This window comes from Carcharhinus amblyrhynchos, chromosome 5 (genome assembly GCF_965287045.1).
Source record: "Carcharhinus amblyrhynchos chromosome 5, sCarAmb.v2.hapA, whole genome shotgun sequence".
Lineage (NCBI taxonomy): Eukaryota > Metazoa > Chordata > Chondrichthyes > Carcharhiniformes > Carcharhinidae > Carcharhinus > Carcharhinus amblyrhynchos.
The window spans coordinates 6,174,787-6,193,886 of record NC_137328.1 but is presented as its reverse complement, the minus strand read 5'-3'; the positions used below and the strand labels follow the sequence as shown (position 1 = coordinate 6,193,886).

At 44.6% G+C, this 19,100-nt stretch overlaps 1 protein-coding gene across 1 annotated transcript in view; it reads left to right on the top strand.

The window, feature by feature from the left end:
• Nucleotides 1–6,252: 6,252 nt before the first annotated feature.
• The window catches only part of LOC145343361 (atrial natriuretic peptide receptor 1), a 40,102-nt gene continuing 27,254 nt past the window's right edge, over nt 6,253–19,100 (top strand). Inside the window, exons 1-7 of the mRNA XM_080189577.1 lie at nt 6,253–6,355; nt 9,853–9,994; nt 12,503–12,626; nt 13,160–13,264; nt 14,289–14,391; nt 15,351–15,490; nt 15,591–15,663. Coding sequence (XP_080045703.1) covers nt 6,253–6,355; nt 9,853–9,994; nt 12,503–12,626; nt 13,160–13,264; nt 14,289–14,391; nt 15,351–15,490; nt 15,591–15,663 — 790 coding nt within the window. The remainder of the gene's footprint in view (nt 6,356–9,852; nt 9,995–12,502; nt 12,627–13,159; nt 13,265–14,288; nt 14,392–15,350; nt 15,491–15,590; nt 15,664–19,100) is intronic.

The window sequence follows — 19,100 nt, the reverse complement described above, 5'->3', positions numbered from 1 at the left end:
GTCCTTCATTATGCTGGCTGCTTTGCTGAGGAAGCAGGAAGTGTAGACAGAGCCAATGGATGGGAGGCTGGTTTGTGTGATGGACTGGACTTTGTTCATGAATCTTTGTAGTTCCTTGTGATATTAGACAGAGCAGGAGCCATACCAAGCTGTGATACAACCAGAAATAATACTTTCTATGGTGCATCTGTAAACGTTGGTGAGAGTCTTAGTGGACATAGTAAATTTCCTTTGCCTCTTTAGAAAGTAGAGGCATTGGTGGGCTTTCTTAACTATAGCATCAGCATGGAGGGATTAGGACAGGTTCTTGGTGACCTGGACACTGAAAAACTTGAAGCTCTCGACCAGTACTACTTGATGTGGACGGGCGCATGTCCTCCACTACGTTTCCTGAAGTCGATGACTATCTCCTTCGTTTTGTTGACATTGAGGGAGAGACTATTATTGTTGCACCAGTTCACCAGACTCTCTATCTCATTCCTGTACTCTGTCTCGTCATTGTTTGAGATCTGACCCACGGCGGTGGTGTCGTCAGCCAACTTGAAAATCAAATTGGAGGGGAAATTTGGCCACACGGTCAAAGGTGCATGAGGAATATAGCAAGAGCTGAGGACACAGCCTTATGGAGCACCAATGTTGAGGATGAGCAGGGAGGAGGTGTTGTTGCCCATCCTTACTGATTGTGGTCTGTGAGTTAGGAAGTTCAGGATCCAGTCACAGGGAGGTGCCGAGGCCCAGGCCACGAGTTTGGAGATGGTGTTGAAGGCTGAACTGTAGTCGATAAATATGAATCTCCCATAGGTGTCCTTGTTATCTAGGTGTTCCAGGGTTGAGTGTAAGGCCAGAAGGTTGATGCCTGCTGTAGACCTGTTGCTGGGTCAAAATCCATTATTGTGGGTGTACCTACATCTCGGTAATTGCAGTGGTTCAGGAGGACGGCTCACCACCACCTTCTCCAGGGCAACGAGGAATGGCAATAAATGATGACCTAGCTCACTTCTGTAGATGATTCTTTTTTAAATTCAGAGCAGGAGTCAGCAATTAGAGGCTGTTCCACCATTCAATAAGATCACAGCAGATCTGATTGAGGCACGGTGGCACAGTGGTTTAGCATTGCTGCCTCACAGGGACCCAGGTTCAATTCTCAGCTTGGGTTACTGTCTGTGCAGAGTCTGCATGTTCGCCCCATGTCTGTGAGGGTTTCCTCCGGGTGCTCCACTCTCCTCCCACAGTCTGAAAGACGTGCTGGTTAGGTGCATTGGCCGTGCTAAATTCTCCCTCAGTGCACCCGAACAGCCGGAGTGTGGCAACTAGGGGATTTTCACAGTAACTTCATTGCAGTGTTAATGTAAGCCTACTTGTGACACTAACAAATAATATGATGCCGGCGATGGACTGGGTTGGGCACAATAAGAAGTCTCACTTCAGGTTAAAGTCCAACGGGTTTATTCAGAACCACGAGCTTTCGGAGGGCTGCTCTTGACTCACCTGGTGAAGAAGCAATGTTCCAAAAGCCCATGATTCCAAATAAACCTGTTAGACTTCAGCCTGGTGCTATGAAACTTCTTACTAATATATAATAAATAAATAACTCCGCATAAAGGCAAAATACTGCGGATGCTGGAATCTGGATTTGTTTCAAATAACTCCACAATTCTGACTATCTCCATAACCTCAGACATTAGTATTTCTGTTAACCCAAAGTCTCTCCAGGTGTGAGGGAGTCTGTGCCTTTGCCACTGCTGGATGTTAGTGCGACTTGGTCAGTGGGTGAGCTTGGATGTTTCCACACATCTCCATCACAATGACATTTATTGTAATGCTTGTCACCTCCATGAGATGTCTCTGCAACACAGCTAGAATCCCCAGAACCCAGAGCAGGTTTATTAATCAGCCTCTGATCCCCCATTCAGTGGGAATACACAGGAGCCGGAATTTCCCCAAACACAGCTCCAGGGGGCACGGGAGAAGAAGCAGCCTTTGATTTGATTTTGATTTTGATTTGATTTATTATTGTCACTGTATGTATTAACATACAGTGAAATGTATTGTTTCTTGCGCACTATACAAACAAAGCATACCGTTCATCGAGAAGGAAAGGAGAGAGTGCAGAATGTAGGGTTACAGTCATAGCTAGGGTGTAGAGAAAGATCAACTTAGTGTGAGATAAGTCCATTCAAAAGTCTGACAGCAGCAGGGAAGAAGCTGTTCTTGAGTTGTTTGGTACGTGTCCTCAGACTTTTGTATCTTTTTCCCGATTGAAGAAGGTGGAAGAGAGAATGTCCGGGGTGTGTGGGATCCTTGATTGTGCTGGCTGCTTTTCCAAGGAAGTGGGAAGTGTGGACAGAGTCAATGGATGGGAGGCTGGTTTGTGTGATGGACTGGGCTACATTCACGATGATTTATATTTCCTTGCGGTCTCCCTGCCCTGTCTCCCCCGTGCGAATTTACCTGAGGCGCACAGACAACTACGAGAAACCAATTCTGGAAATTAAACTGTGCAATTTGCCCCAAGTGTACACAGGTCTCATACACACACACACACACACACACACACACACACACATGCCACACACATATACACACACATGCCACACACATACATGCCACTTTCACACACACACATGCCACTCACACACACACGCAACACACACACGCCACACACACACACACACACATGCCACACACACACAACACACACATACATGCCACTCACACATACACGCAACACACACACACAACACACACATGCCACTCACACACACACACATGCCGCACACACAGGCCACACACACAACACACACACACACACACACACACCTCCCTAACTAACAATGTCAAGGGCTCATCAGTTCAGAGCAGGCGAGACAACATCATTGCCTGCAACTGACAGGCACTCACATCAATAAAGGAACAAAACTGTAGGACTCCGACCAGGACTACATGAATGAACTAATTACTCAGTGGCAAATAAGAACAAGAGTAGTATATATTAACCCTGTAGGGAGTGAGGTGAAGAAGTTCTCTGGGTTGAGTACAGAACATACACTGGATAGGAAGGTGCACAGAGGATTAGGGTAGAAAGGACAACAGTGAGTTAGTGTTTCCACAGTAGAACAGTAAAAGAAAACATGGGTGAAGAGGTGTAATCAAAGTAAAATGTGAATTTGAGTCTGAGACGGTTAGTAAAATAAGTGATTCTAATCCTGGTGAATTCTAGGAGAGAATATTGTGCACCATACTTTTTCTCACTATGATACTTCTAACTTCAACACAAATTAGCAGGAAGCCTGAGACAGCCTGAAGGGGCTCTCAGAAACATTAAAGCAACATAGATAACAGGAATGAGGGGAGATCTCATTGAGACGTATAAGATGATGAATGGGATGGATAGGATAGAGGTGGAGAGACTCTTCCCACTCAGAAAGGACAGTAGGACTAGGGGGCACAGCCTCAAAATAAAGGGGGGGCGGTTTAGAACGGAGTTGAGGAGGAACTTCTTCACTCAAAGGGTGGTGAATCTCTGGAATTCTCTGCCCGTTGAAGTGGTGGAGGCTACCTCGCTAAATGTTTTTAAGACGCGGGTTGATGGGTTTTTGATAAGCGAGGGGATTAAGGGTTATGGGGAGAAAGCGGGAATGTGGAGCTGAGCCACAACAGATCAGCCATGATCTTATTGAATGGCGGGGCAGGCTCGAGGGGCCAGATGGCCTACTCCTGCTCCTATTTCTTATGTTCTTATGAACAGGAGGCGGCCATTCAACCCTGCGAGCCTGCTTTGCTACTCAATATGATCATCTATTTCAATACACATTCCTGCTCTCTGCCCATTATCCTTGACACCTTTACTGTCTAGAAATCTATCTATTTCCTTCTTAAATACATTCAGTGACTGGGCCTCCATGGCCTTCTGTGGTAGAGAATCCCACGGGCTCTGACTGAAGAAATTTCTCCTCATCTCAGTCCTAAATGTCCTACCTCATATTGTGAGACTCTGACCCCTTGTTCTAGACCCCCCTGCCAGACGATACAATATCCTTGCACCCAGCCTGTCCCGCTCTGTCTGACTTTTAAAATATTACAATGAGATCCCCGTCTCATTCTTCTGAACCCCAGTGAATACAGTCGACTGAATCTATCATCATCCAAACAAGTGATTCTCCATGAATAGGTGAGTTTCCGGAATACTGAAAGAGTCAGTGTGGCACTTGGATGAAGCATCAGGGAGACATGGCACAGGGCAATGGATTCATTGTGGAAATATCCCTTTTGAAGAAGAGGCATATTGGATTCAAAACGCTAACTCTGTTTTTCTCTCTCTCTCTCTCCACAGATGCTCATGATGTGGAGATGCCGGCGTTGGACTGGGGTAAACACAGTAAAAAGTCAGACAACACCAGGTTTAAGTCCAACCGATTTATTTGATAGTAAACTCACAAGCTTTCGGGGTTTGTCCCTTCGTCAGGTGAACGGAGAGTTCTCACCTGACGAAGGGACAAACCCCGAAAGCTTGTGAGTTTACTATCAAATAAATCAGTTGGACTTGAACCTGGTGTTGTCTGACTTTTTACTGTGTCCACAGATGCTGCCAGACCTGTTGGGCTGGATTTTCTGGCTGCGCTCGCCCCAAAACCGTAAAATCCTGCCCAAGATCAATGGACTTCTGCATGGAGCATAGGCTGAAAGGATTAGTTCAAATTCCTTGCAACTGTAAAGCAAATTTACCGATAAACGAAACACGTCAAAAGCCCAGTGCAGTTGCCTCTGCCACTGAAGGTGGATGGAGGTAATGTGTTCACCCCTGTGTTATTGTCTGAATTTCAGAAGGATTGACCTCAAAATCTAATGGGCAGATTTCAATGAAACCTGGCTCAGCACCTAAACACAGTAAGAAGTCTCACAACACCAGGTTAAAGTCTAACAGGTTTATTTGATAGTAAACGCCACAAGCTTTCGGGACGCTGTTCCTTCATCAGGTGAGTGGAGACTCCTGATCAGAAACAGGGTATATAAAGGCACACACCTGTTGGGGAACACTTCAGCAGTCACGGGCATTCGGCCTCTGATTTTTGGGAAGTGTTCTCTAAGGTGGCCTTCACAACACATGACAACGCAGAATCGCTGAGCAGAAACTGATAGCCAAGTTCCGCACACATGAGGACGGCCTCAACCGGGATCTTAGGTTCACGTCACACTATCTGTGACCCCCATCACTTGCCTGAACTTGCAACATCTCACTTACTCCCCTGTCTGGAGACAAGACACATCTCTTTAACCTATGCTTAATGCTATCTCCACTCGCACTGTCTGCACCTTTAAGACTTGAATAGCTGATTAGCTGTAAAGACTTGAATTCTAATCAGTATTCTGCAAACTGTGTGTGCTTTTATATGCCCTGTCTCTGATCAGAACTCCCTGATCCACTCACCTGACGAAGGAACAGCCTTCCCAAACCTTGTGGCGTTTACTATCAAATAAACCTGTTGGACTTTAACCTGGAGTTGTAAGACTTCTGACTGTGTTTTCCCCAGTCCAACGCCGGCATCTCCACACCATCAGCACCTAAACCCAATGGTGTTGGCCCTGCTGTCCTGGAGTTCTGCCTCTCGCTCTTTTTTCCCCCCTTTTTCTTGGATACTCTCCACTTCAACGCATGCTCACAGTAAAGGGCGTTCAGAGATTACAACAGCCGGGAAAGGGAAATCACTGGGCTTTTCTTTTTTTAAAAAAACAATTTAAAACAGCGAGTTACCAGAGACTGGATTCACTCTCCATCGTACCGGGCTGCAGAGGATCATGCCAGCTTCCAAGTGGAGCAGGTTTGCTCATTGGGCTGTTTGCTATTTACTGGTAGGTGTGTTTATTGTTTAAAATTTGAAACAGTACTCTTTATAGATACATATCTCACTGTGTACTCCATAACACGCAGTCTATAAATTTCATGTACAGTGTATTTAAAATGCAATTTAAAAATTAGTGTCTTGTTCAAATTACAGAACAACTTGTTGAAATTTGAAGGAATTAAATAAAATACAATATATTCCTATATCTAATAATATTCGTTTGTGAAACTCAGTTAGAAAACGGGCAGGACAGCTCCAATTATAAATATTTCAACCAAGCATCGACTAGAGACAGGGAAGTTTTGAACTCATCTGATTTTTACAGGGGGGGGGGTCTCTACTGAGGGAAAAGTGACTTTTTGTTTTGCCTTTTTATTTCCCCCCCCCCCCCTGTCTATTTGCAAAGGCGATGCTGACGAGGTGTACACGGGAATGGCATGACCTGGATAACACCGAGTACGACTGCTGGCCCCTGGAAAACCCGCATGAGTACAACATGATAGACTGTGGGGGTGAGTTGTTTTTATTTTAACCCCCACCGTTAACAGCTGAGCAAATACCACAGCATGAAAGAGCACGGAAAGAGACAATTCTACCTCTTTAAAAGACCATTTAAACCACCACCCCCACCACACACACACAATCTGCTGGTTCGTTTTCGCCCTGCATTGCTTTTTCCTTTACTAGTAGTTGTCCAATCAATTAATTTTTGAAACTTACTATTAAATTTATAGACCCGACAATTCGTTATGTGAAACCTATTTCTCTTCATCCTCGCCCCCTGGCTCTTTTGCCAATAAGAGCAGTATTTAAAATACACACACACACATAGATGGACACATAGTCACATACACGCAGATGCACACACAGACAGACACACAGATGCTCACACAGAAACACAGAAGTACACCCACACGGATGCACACACACAGCTACACTGATGTACACACAGAAACACGCACAGAGGAGCACATACGGACAGACGTACTGATGCACACACATACACAGATGCACATACAGGCACACACGCATACAGAAACACACAGATGCAGAAACAAGCACACAGACAGACACACATGCATACACGGATGCACATACAAACACACAGAGATACACACACACACACACACACACACAAACAACTGGGGAGGCAACGAGAAATATTAAGGGCAAAATGCTTCAAACTACGGATTATTCCCAAGAAAGCTATCTGGCTGCTGGGAATAGCAATGTGTCTGGCAGCGAAGACAAATCACATTTGTGTTCTGTGTTTGTTGTATTTGTGGATGGGAAAAGCTGCAGGATTCACATCAGGAACCTGGGCATCTGATGAAAGAAGGGCCAGTGTTTGTGAGGAATTTATTGGTGTTTGACCGACTGTGTGTTGCACATTTCTCTGCTCAGAAACCCATTACTCTCCCTGAGGAAGGGAGATGGGCTGGTACCTCAGTGAATTTGAACGTGCGCACACGTTTTCCAATCTGAAGCATTCAGATTATCTGACAACATTTATAAAAGTCAAACTGAGAAATTGAATCATAGAATCGTACAGTGCAGAAGGAGGCCACTCAGCCCATCAGGTCTGCACCAATCATCCACAGTAACCCACACATTTATCCTAAAAATTCTCATGACACAAACGGGCAATTTAGCATGCCCAATGCACCTGACCCTTTGGAGTGTGGGAGGAAACCGGAGCACCCGGAGGAAACCTACACTGATATGGGGAGAATGTGCAAACTCCACAGTGACCCGAGGCCAGAATTGAACCCAGGTCCCTGCCGCTGTGAGGCAGCAGTGCTAACCACTGTGCTGCCGTGCCACCCCTAGGAACAGCGATATGATATGAATAGAGATCAAATAACAAATGCAATGGAAAACTTTGGCAGGAGTGGAAAATCAAACCCTGGGTTATTTTAATCAGTTAGGCATTTAGGATTCATCATAAACGTGGTTAAAATAGTGAAGCGATATCCTGTGGCTTGTGTTTGGAAGCAAATGGCGAGTAAGAGACAAGGAGTGAGGATGCGAGTGAGCAGAAGCAGATTCCCTCCATGCAGTCTCAGGGTTACCTGTTCTATATTCTGTCCAGAATAATCTCAGGATGTAGACGGCTACCAAACATTCTTGCTGCATCTGTAACCTTTACCAGCACTATGCCTTCTTATTCTCTGCAAGGTTTGTGGGCTCAAGTCCCACTCCAGGAGCAATCCCCACCCCCACTCCTCCCCTCACTGAGCAATCAAAGCTGACATTCCAGTGCAGTACTGAAGGAGTGCTACACTATCAGAGGTGCTGCTTTAGGATAAAATATTAAACTGAGGCCTTATCTCAGTCCCCTTAGGTAGAATGTTAAAGATCCCATGGCACTTAAGAAAAATATAGGGGAGCTACCCCCAATGTCCTGGTAATTATTTTATTCAGTTTGTTTTTGTTATTTGTTCAGGGGATATGGGTGTCGCTGGGTCAGCGTTTGTTGCCCATCCCTAATTGCCCCTGACCTGAGTATCTCACTCAGCCATTTTAGAGGGCATTTAAGAGTCAACCACATTTGCCGTGGGTCTGGAGTCACCTGTAGGCCAGATAGGGTGAGGTTGGCAGATTTCCTTCGCTAAGGGACATTAGCCAGATGGATTTTTCTGACAATCAACAATGGTTTCATGGTCATTGTTAGACTTTTAATTCCAGATCTTTATTGAATTCAAATTTCACCCTCTGCCATGGTGAGATTTGAACCCGGGTCCCCAGTTAGGTCTCTGGATAATGAGTCTAGTGACAATACATCTATGCCTCACAAAGATAAATTATATCATCATTATCATATTACTGTTTGTGGGATCTTGCTGTCCACGAATTGGCTGCCACCTTGATTACGCCAGTGATTACGCTTGAAATGGTACCTCATTGGTTGGAAAGTTCTGTGGGGCATCCTGTGTAGCTACAGGACTCTCTCCCTCTCTCTCTGTATTATTTCTAGTGATTCTGCTCCCCCTACCGCTCCTCACGTTTGTTTCAGAGGTAGCAGTTTTTAGGCTAATACACAGTCCAGTTAATGACCTTTTGTTGTAACAAGCTACACTCCATAAATTATAATCCACATGGTAAAATCCACATGATACATTGAGATGTTTGCAGATAGGGCGCCAACCATATCCTTAATAAATCATTGTTTTTTCGCTTTCACGGGATGTGAGTGTCACTGGCAAGACCAACATTTGCTGTCCATCCGTAATTGCCCTGGAAATGAATAGCTTGCTTAGCCAAACCCAGGGGCAGTCAAGAGTCAATCACATTTCTGGGTGTCCAAAGTCAGACGGAGACTGGATCTTCCTGTCTAGTATGAATTAGGTGGATTTTTTATAACATGGCCAACATATCTTTACATTCCAACCGTGTGGGATTTGAACCAGTCATTGAATCCCCACAGTGCAGAATGAGGTCATTCGGCCCATCAAGCCTGTACCAACTCTTTGACAGAATATCTTACGCGCCCTATCCCCATAACCCCAATGCATTTACCCCACTAATCACCTAATCTACGCATCTTGGGACACTAAGGGGCAATTTAGCATGGCCAATCCACCTAACCTGCACATCTTTGAACTGTGGGAGGAAACCAGAGCACCCGGAGGAAACCCATGCAGACACAGGAAGAATGTGCAAACTTCACACCATTCCAAAGTGGCGGAATTGAACCCGAGCTCTTGACACTGTGAGACATCAGTGTGCCACATGCCACCCAGTGTCCCCATTAGCTTGAGCCTCTACTAGCCCAGTGACATTACCACTCCGCTCACCCCTAACTGAAGGAGAGTCAGACACAGGAGAATTTATCATGAGGAATGAGGAAATGGGGGGATGTTGAACAAATATTTTGTGTTAGTCTTTGCAGTGTAAGACCCAAATGACAGAGCAGAATTGTATGTCTTTCTATCTTTAGTGGATTTGACTCACCTTTTCCAATTCCTTAGTATTGCTTGTCTGAAAAACATGTTTCTTTCTTCCACAGGTCTAGAGATGGCTTGGGTACATAGACCTTCGGAGAAGGTGCTCAGTGGTGAAGAATTCAACGTCACCTATGCAGTAACGGTGACAGATCATTTTTATCACTGGGCAGTAGAGAACAGCATCCTCTCGCACACGTGGGTACTGCTTTCCTGCTGCAGTTACTTGTGCTGATGTTTGAACCCGCACCTTCATTGATACACTGTCCCAGCTGGGAGCCACATGTGAAAGAGAAACCAAACTACAGAAATAGTCACGCCAGCTCTCTGTCACCTTCTACCCTTCCGGCTGATGGTTTCCCACTGCATGATGGGTGAACTTGCCTCTTTCATGTTAACAGCCTGACGTCCTAATGAAGTGCTCAAGAGTAGTGGGGGGATGGAGGGACAGGAGATGAGCAATGGGTGAAGCTCTTCCAGTGTTTCAACAAGTTCATTCAGCAAAGTGCCTATTCTGTACTGCCACTGGTTTAAAAAAGTGACTTCCCGAGGAATTAAAATCTCCACTAAGAGGTAGTCATTCTCCCTTCACCTCTGTCACCACAGTTTAAAAGTTTCTGTTCAGTGAAGTCAAGAGCAGAGAGAGACGCTCTGAGTTAAAGACGGTGCTGTAAGGTACAGACCTGTGGACATTGGTTCGCAAGAAGCTAGATATTTGAGGTGGTCAAAAGGTTGGTGACACCTTAATGCAGCCTGCGAAGCAGGGGGTATTCTGTTGGCTTGGCTGGGTATCTGAGAGGTTGTGTGGAATCTTGAATGCACATGGTGATCAAGGGCAGCAGATTACTAGAAGGAGAGATTAAAACAGTGGAGATGAATTCTTGGTGAATGCAACTGAGAGAAAGTGTTGTTTAGGAGAAGAATCCAAGATGTGTTGTTTGAGAGATTAGAAACCCTCATGTGAAAGTGAGAGTTCCAGTGAGACCAGTTGGTTTACAGAGTGACAAGCGTCTTTTTAAAATGTACTTGTTAGTGCCACAAGTATGCTTGCATTAACAGTGCAATGAAGTTACTGTGAAAATTCCCTAATTGCCATACTCTGGCATTTGTTCAGGTACACCAAGGGAGAATTTAGCATGGCCAATGCACCTAATCAGCACGTCTTTCTGACTGTGGGAGGAAACCAGAGCACCTGGGGGAAACCCACACAGACACAGGGATGACATGTAACATGTGACCCAAGCTGTGAATCGAACCCGGGTCCCTGGCGCTGTGAGGCAAAAGTGCTAACCACTCTGTCACCGTGCTGCCCTGTGCTGTCTGGGGGTATTTGATGAGAAATTCACAGATTGTGTTGAGTGGCATTTGTCACATGGAAGTGTGGTGTGTCTGACCACATCTTGACTGTTAGCTTACAGTTACTTACTGAGAGCAAGGGAGTACAAAATACATTCTGTAATCCTTACAAATCTGTATTTGCCTGTAAAGGTATATTAGGGAGAAGGCATAGTGTATTATAATTAGTCATTTAATATTTGTTTAGTAAGTGCTTTATTCTTTTATGAAAACATCACCAGCAGTCTTGTGATTCTGTCCATCCTTATTTCTAAACAAAAAATAAAAGTTAGGATCTATCAAACCAGGTTTTATCCTGGGATCTGATTTGTTCAGTAGTTACACATCAGTTGGGGTGGTCACACATGGGAAGATCATCGCCTGCAAGTTCCCCTTCAAACCACACACCAATCAGACGTGGAACTATATCACCGCTCTTTCACTGTCGCTGGGTCCAAATTCTAACGGCACTGTGGGTGTTCTATACAGTAAAAAGTCTGACAACACCAGGTTTTAGTCCAACCTATTTATTAGATAATATTCTCACAAGCTTTCGAGGGGTTACCCTCTTCGTCAGGTGAATGGAGAGTTCTGGCCTCAGACAGAGCATATAAAGCACAGACAGTTTAGAGATTACTGATTAAAATGCGAATCCTTACACCTAACCTGCTGTTCAAGACCTGAAGTGGCTGACAATGTGAGTGGTAGGAGCACTGATCACAGTTTAAAGAGATGTGTATTGTCTCCAGACAGTACAGTAAGTGAGGTTTTGCAAACCCAGGCAAGTCACGGGGGTTACAGATAGTGCGACATGAACCCAAGATCCCTGTTGAGACCGTCCTCATGTGTGCGGAACTTGGCTATCAGTCTCTGCTCAGCGACTCTGCGCTGTCGTGTGTTGTGAAGGCCGCCTTGGAGAATGCTTACCCGAAGGTCAGAGGCTGAATGCCCGTGACCACTGAAGTGTTCGCCAACAGGAAGGGAACAGTCTTGCCTGGTGACTGTCTCTTTAAACTGTGATCAGTGCTCCTACCACTCACATTGTCAGCCACTTCAGGTCTTGAACAGCAGGTTAGGTGTAAGGATTCGCATTTTAATCAGTAATCTCTAAACTGTCTGTGCTTTATATGCTCTGTCTGAGGCCAGAACTCTCCATTCACCTGACGAAGAGGGTAACCCCTCGAAAGCTTGTGAGAATATTATCTAATAAATAGGTTGGACTAAAACCTGGTGTTGTCAGACTTTTTACTGTGTTTACGCCAGTCCAACGCCGGCATACCCACATCGGTGTTCTATACCACATGGACTGCAGTGAGTCAAGAAGGTGCGTCACCATCGCCATCTCAGCCATTAACTCTTATCCGTTTTGTTAAAATCTAGCAATCCAACCGAAGCCAAAGCTTTCTGTGAAACAAAGGAGTGTCCCTCAGATTGGAAGAATGCAAATGAAGATAACTGCTGTGTGCATCATGCCAACATCCACTCCTGCCCGCTCGCTTTTATGGTTAGTGACCAGATCTGTGCCCTTTATGAAACTCTTGTGGGTAGGAATGCACTGTGTACAAATCATCATTTGATGGCACAGAACTTGAGCAATTGAAGAAAGGGACGTACTTTCAAAGCTTTTGGTCTTGCACACGTCAGGACAAATGCAAGAATACAAAATTTCAAAGGGAGCAGGCAGAAAGGGCGCTGACTGGTTGGCGAGTCAACTCTGATTGGTCTCCATGTCAATGCCTTAACCAGTCAGAGTCAACTTGTCAATCAAGCAGCAGTCTTTTCTCTTGTAGTATCATTTTATTTATCTGATTATTTATTAGTGTCACAAGTAGGTTTACATTAACAGTGCAATGAAGTTACTGTGAAAATCCCCTAGTCGCCACACTCTGGTGCTTGTTCGGGTACACTGTGGGAGAATTTAGCGTGACCAATGCACAGTATAGCGGGTGGAGCAGTGAACTGTTTGCTATTTTTGAGTTGGTTAAATCAGTCATTGCATAGTGCTAATGTGTAATGTGATTTTTTTCTCCAATGAAGGTCAAAGGGGGGATCTGTGGACCGTGGATTCCTGACGATGGACAGATAGTAACCCACACAATATCTACAGCAGGGAAAATCAGTCAAATAAATTGGACAGCCAAGGTAACATAGCAGCATATGATGGTGTTTGAGGGGAAGGATTTCGAGGGGTCTACTACAGCTTCTATTTCTTAGAATCAGTTTTATAATTTGTCTTTTTCGGCCGATGGATATACATATGGACATATGGATATATAATGAGATGTTCCTTAGCTTCATGTGATCACTGTATCATTGAACTATTCTTCCAAATGAATTCCCCGGCAGACTGAGACATCTGAACTAACCAGTCAATGTCCTGTTTCCTTTTAAATTTCATACGGTTGTGACTTCCGTGGTGTAATGATTGCACAGATCGGGGTTGGTCCTTAACACAACCTGAGGATGGAAGACAGCGAAAGCACAAATATTAGCCACAGCTAGCTTTTGAGTCCTAGAACTGAGGATTCGAGTGCGTACTGGACATCAGCAATAATATTATTAATTAAATTTATCAGACTGTAATGATTTTAATCTGGCAATGGAGGCGGGTCTGTTAGAATATGAACTTACTGATTAAGGGCTAAATTGGTGGGCCAATCAGGGAGCCTGTTGCTTTGTATTTAACCAGGCGTGTCAGTTCCTTTGGGACTCCGAGTGTAGACTGCTAATGGAAAGCTCTCTGTGTGCTGCCGTCAGACTTGTAAATAAAGGGTTTTTGGTGAAGGGACTTTTGCCTCCGAGGATGTATTACACAGATCCTTTAGTATATTTCTGGTTATGATCCTTATTAGCTGTGCCCCTTTTCTGGACTCACAGCATTCATACAGAGCAAAAGGAGGCTATTCAGCCCATCGAGTCTGCACTGAGTCTCCAACAGAGGACCTTACCCAAGCCCAGCCCTCACCCTATCCCCATAACCCTACGCATTTACTCCGCTAATCACTCTAACCTACACATCTTGGGACACTGAGGGGCAATTTAGCCCAGCCAATCCTCCTCATGAGAGCCAAGCTATTTTAGAACAGGAATGCGATTGTCGATGTGTGACACCGTGCACAGGTTTAAGACTATACTGAACTTATTTTATGGTGTTTTCTGAATGTAGGTGGTCCTTGTCCATCTTGGTGTAACTTCCTTAATAGCTCACATAAAGGTGGGCCGGATGCAAGCTGCCCTGGAAGCTAAAACCATGGTGTTACCGGCGAGAGGTAATTCAGGCTATGTATCAATAGAAGAGTTGATTCCATTGAAAAGTGTTGCGAAATTCAGATAGATTTTCTGGGACCATGCCATCTCAATAAGTTAACCCCTCTCACTCGTAAACTCCAGAGGCTGGGTTTCATCTGTAGGTCTGATGTATTTGGCACTGCTGTAAAGTATTGAGGGAGTGCTGCACTGTCGGAGGTGCCACCAGTTGGGGGAAACATTAAAGCGAGGTTGCACCTGATGTCTCAAGGAGACATAAAGATCCCATAGTCGCAGTTCGGAAAAAAGACATCTGGTCAATGTCCTTTGGCTGTCATCACAAAAGAAACAAATGTTTTGATCGCCCTCACCATTGTTCTCTGTGGGATCCTGCTGTGCAGAGTTAGCTGCAGCCTTTCCCTACATTATAAGTGTAATTGCACTCCTGAAAGTGCTTCTTTGGGAGATTGTGAAGTTGTGAAACTTGCTATATCGCTCAGGCCTCCACAGTCTTTGTTCTCCGATGGGCCTCTGTGACTCCCTGAGTTCACAAATTAAACCGAACAGATCCTAACGGAATTGTGGGCAGCTTTCAGCGCCAGTGACCTTTGTGGACATCTGAAGAACGGTGGCCATTTTGGATAGGCAATCTAAGACAACACAAGGTACAACATGAAAGATCACTACAAGTAGATTCAATTGGGGATACAAGAGAAACTTCTCTGTGCTGAGAGTGTGGTGAAAATATCAAGGACAATTGCACGATGTGTTTAAAGAGAAACATGAGAGGCATGTTTGGGAGATAGAAACAGATGTTGAGATGAAGAGGGGATGGGAGGAGGCTCATGAGGATCATAAGTGCTAGCATGGACCAGTTGGGCCGCATGGTCTGTTTCCCTGTTTTTCAATGATCTACAAGATGTGATTGATTACCAAGCACTGTAACAATGTACTAACAGCATCTTTCTGTCCCTGTGCTGAGTGTGTGGAGATGATAACTGTGACGAGGATGAAACGTGCTCCACTTGTCCAGCAGATTGTGGTGACTGCACTTCCACCGTCAAGATGGCCATCAGTTTCCCCATCTCACTGGCGTGTGCTGGCTTCGTCATTACGGTGGTGGTAGGCCTTCTTCTACATTCTCTGCAATCTCCTACCCCTTTTCATAAACAGAATAGACCTCGATGTGCAGCATCATTTCCTTTCTCTTTTTTTCCCTCAGTGGTTTCAGTATCAGAAGCAAAAGATGTTGTGGGACGAGAGCTGGATAATTGACTTCAATCAAATTAAGCAAGGTTTGTATGTTCCTATAAAGTTGATGGCTGTAGACGTGAGTTTGATGGATCATTCATTAGTCTCATCCATGCCACTTACACATGTGCTTAAATTGGCTCTGTCAGTTACACAGAATATGTGGAGGCACGGACACATAGATTTTTGTCTGCAGTCTCTGACTGTAACCAATCCATGATGGTATTCCAGAACGCAGACTCTCTTTCTCTTAATTTTGTCAAAAGATCAGCCAGCCACAAAATTCAAGAGAACAGCATTTGATCCACACAAATAAAGCTGTGTTAAGTTTTATTTATCAGTGTCACAAGTAGGCTTACGTTAACACTGCAATTAAGTTACTGTGAAAATCCCTTAGTCGCCAAACTCCAGCGCTTGTTCTGGAGGGAGAATTTAGCATGGCCAATGCACCTAACCAGCACATCTTTCAGACTGTGGGAGGAAACTGGATCCCCTGGAGGAAACCCACACAGATACGGGGAGAATGTGCAAACTCCACACAGACAGTGACTCAAGCTGGGAATCAAACCCAGGTCCCTGGTGCCATCATGCTGCCTGTACACACACTGTAACAATCCCACAGGATGTTTGTATTTGAATTGACTTCCTTGACACATTCACCTAGTCCAAATGTTCTATTTACCGTGGTATTGTTAATTTGTATCATTCCGGTTACCCCTGCAACTCGTGTTCTCAGAGTGAGATCAACCAAATCTCCAACTTGGTAACTTTCTCAAACTCAGTATCCTGGAGTGAGTTTGTGTGGCAATATTGTGGCACGATACTTACAGTTCTCAGGATCTCCCATACCATGAAAGCCCTGCAAAACAGTAGTTTCAGCTATCATAGTAAATTAACTCAAAGAAAATTCCAAAGGTGAAAGTTGTTTCGAGCCTTGTAATACAGCTGAGATGGTATAAAACTCTGCCGTGTCCTGCTGTAGATCTATATATCCATAATAGTGTGAATGAATGGGTCAGGAGTTAAAAACAAAGGATGATACTTTCCATGAGTTTGAGGAAAGCTCCCATGTTCTAAACCCCCATTCTCCCAGTCCAGTTTGAGTATCGGGATAGAGATGTTTCACTGAGATTGTATAGTGTGTTGGTGAAGCCACACCTGGAGTATTGTGTGCGTTTTGCTGTCCTTCTGTGACAAAGGATGTTCTTGTTCTAAAGGGCGAAGGTTTACCAGGCTGATTCCTGGAATGGCAGGGCTGCCATATGAGGAGAGACTGAGTCGGTTAGGCAGGATTATATTCATTGGAGTTTACAAGAGTGAGAGGGGATTGCATGGAAACTTATAAAATTCTAACAAGGTGGATTCAGAAAGAATGTTCCCAATGGTGGAGAAGTCCAGAACTAAGGGGGATGGGGGGGTTCATAGTTTGAGGATAAGAGGTAAACCTTTTAGGACTGAGGTGAGAAGTTTCTTCACCCAGAAAATAGTAAATGTGTGGAATTCACCACCTCAGAATGTAGTTGAGTCCAAAATATTGTGCGATTTCAAGATGGAATTAGATATAGACCTTGGGGCTAAAGGGATCAAGGGATATGAGGGAAGATGGAATCAGGATACTGAATTTGATGATCAGTCATGATCAAAATCCAAAGATGTGCAGGTTAGGTTGATTGGCCATGCTAAATTAACCCTAGTGTCAGAGGGAATAGCAGGATAAAGATGAGGGGTTACAGGAATAGGGTCTGGGTGGGATTGTGTTTGGTGCAGACTTGACGGGCTGAATGGCCTCCTTCTGCACTGCAGGGATTTTATGATTCTACGAAAATGAATAGCAGAGTATGCTTGAAGTGCTGAATGGCCTCCTCCTGCTTCTATTTTCTATGTATGTTGTGTGTTCTATTTGCACAACATTTAAACATTATTTTCATGATTGGAAGATTTAGCAACAGGGAAAATAATGAGCAAATTTTCAAAGAACATTGTAACCCACCCTACTCAGTACCTTCCTGGATTATTCAGCTCCTGGGGTATTAAAAGTATCAGATTGATTTCACTCAAACTCTGCTGCCCATGTCCCAACTCAAACAGTTCCTTTTCACCCATGAGTTAATCTACGTTGGTTTCCAGTCTAGCAATACTTCAATGTTAAAGTTCTCATCCCTGTCTTCACATCCCTCCATGGCCTTTCCCCTACAAATATCTGCAATGTCTTCCAGCTTCACAACTGTCTGAAATATCCATGCTCCTCTGATTCTGACCTCTTCCAAATCCTCCTCTTCCACATCCCTAATTTCCATGGCTCCATCACTGGTGGCTGTACCTTCAGCTACTTGGGACCAATGCTCTGCAGTTCCCTCCTAAACCTCTCCACCTTGTGATCTCTTTCTCTCCTCCTTAAAATTGCTCCTTAAAATCCAACACTTCGATTAAACTTTTGTTCATCTGTCTGAATATATCCTTACGTGGCTTGATGTCAGATTTTGTCTGATAAGGCTCTTATGAAGAGTCTTGGGAGGTTTTTATTTCCATGTTAAAGATGCTATATAAATGCGAGTGGTTGTTGTTGTAAACTTTAACAAGGCTAGAGCAGGCTTCACGTGTGTGACCAATGTCAAGCCACGTGCTAGTGTTAGCTTTGGTTCATTGGGTGGCACTCTGAACTCGAAGGTTGTGGGGGTCACGTTCCACTCCAAAGACCTGTCCACATGATCTAAGTTGACATCCCCTTCCTGTTAGAGGTGACGATTCTTTTGGATGGGATGTTCAAGGAAAGACCCTGCTATCCTCTCAGGCAGATGTAAAAGACAGCACGGCACAACTTTGAATTGAGTGTCCCCAATACCTTGGCCAATAGCCATTCCATTACCAAACAGGTGATAATACTGTTTGTGGGAGCTTTCTGTGCTGCCCTGGTTCCTACATTATAACAGTGACTAGACGTCAAGAAGTCTTTCATTGACTGTAAAGCACTTTAGAGCCTCCTGAGACTATGAAAAGAGCGAGTGAAATTTTATTTCTTTACTTCCTTACTTTTCAACAAACACTGGGCAAGATTTTCATGCCACACGTGCCTCAAGACCGGAAATTCTCACTCAAGCTCAACGGACCTTCGAACGGTCCAGCGAACTTTCTGTCCCATCTGCTGCAATTCCAGCAGCGGGCAGGATGGGAAGTTTACAGCCATCGTCTATTTATATGTAGCTAACTGACAAAAGAGAGATTGAGTAGATTGGGCCTGTACTCGTTGGAGTTTAGAAGGCTGAGGGGGGATCTGATAGAGACTTACAAGATAATGAAGGGGCTAGATAGGATAGAGATAGAGAGATTCTTTCCACTTAGAAAGGAAACCAGAACTAGAGGGCACAGCCTCAAAATAAGTTGGGGGGGGGAGCAGTTTAGAAACAGAGTTGAGGAGGAACTTCTTCACACAAAGGGTGGTAAATCTCTGGAATTCTCTGCCTGTTGAAGTGGTGGAGGCTAC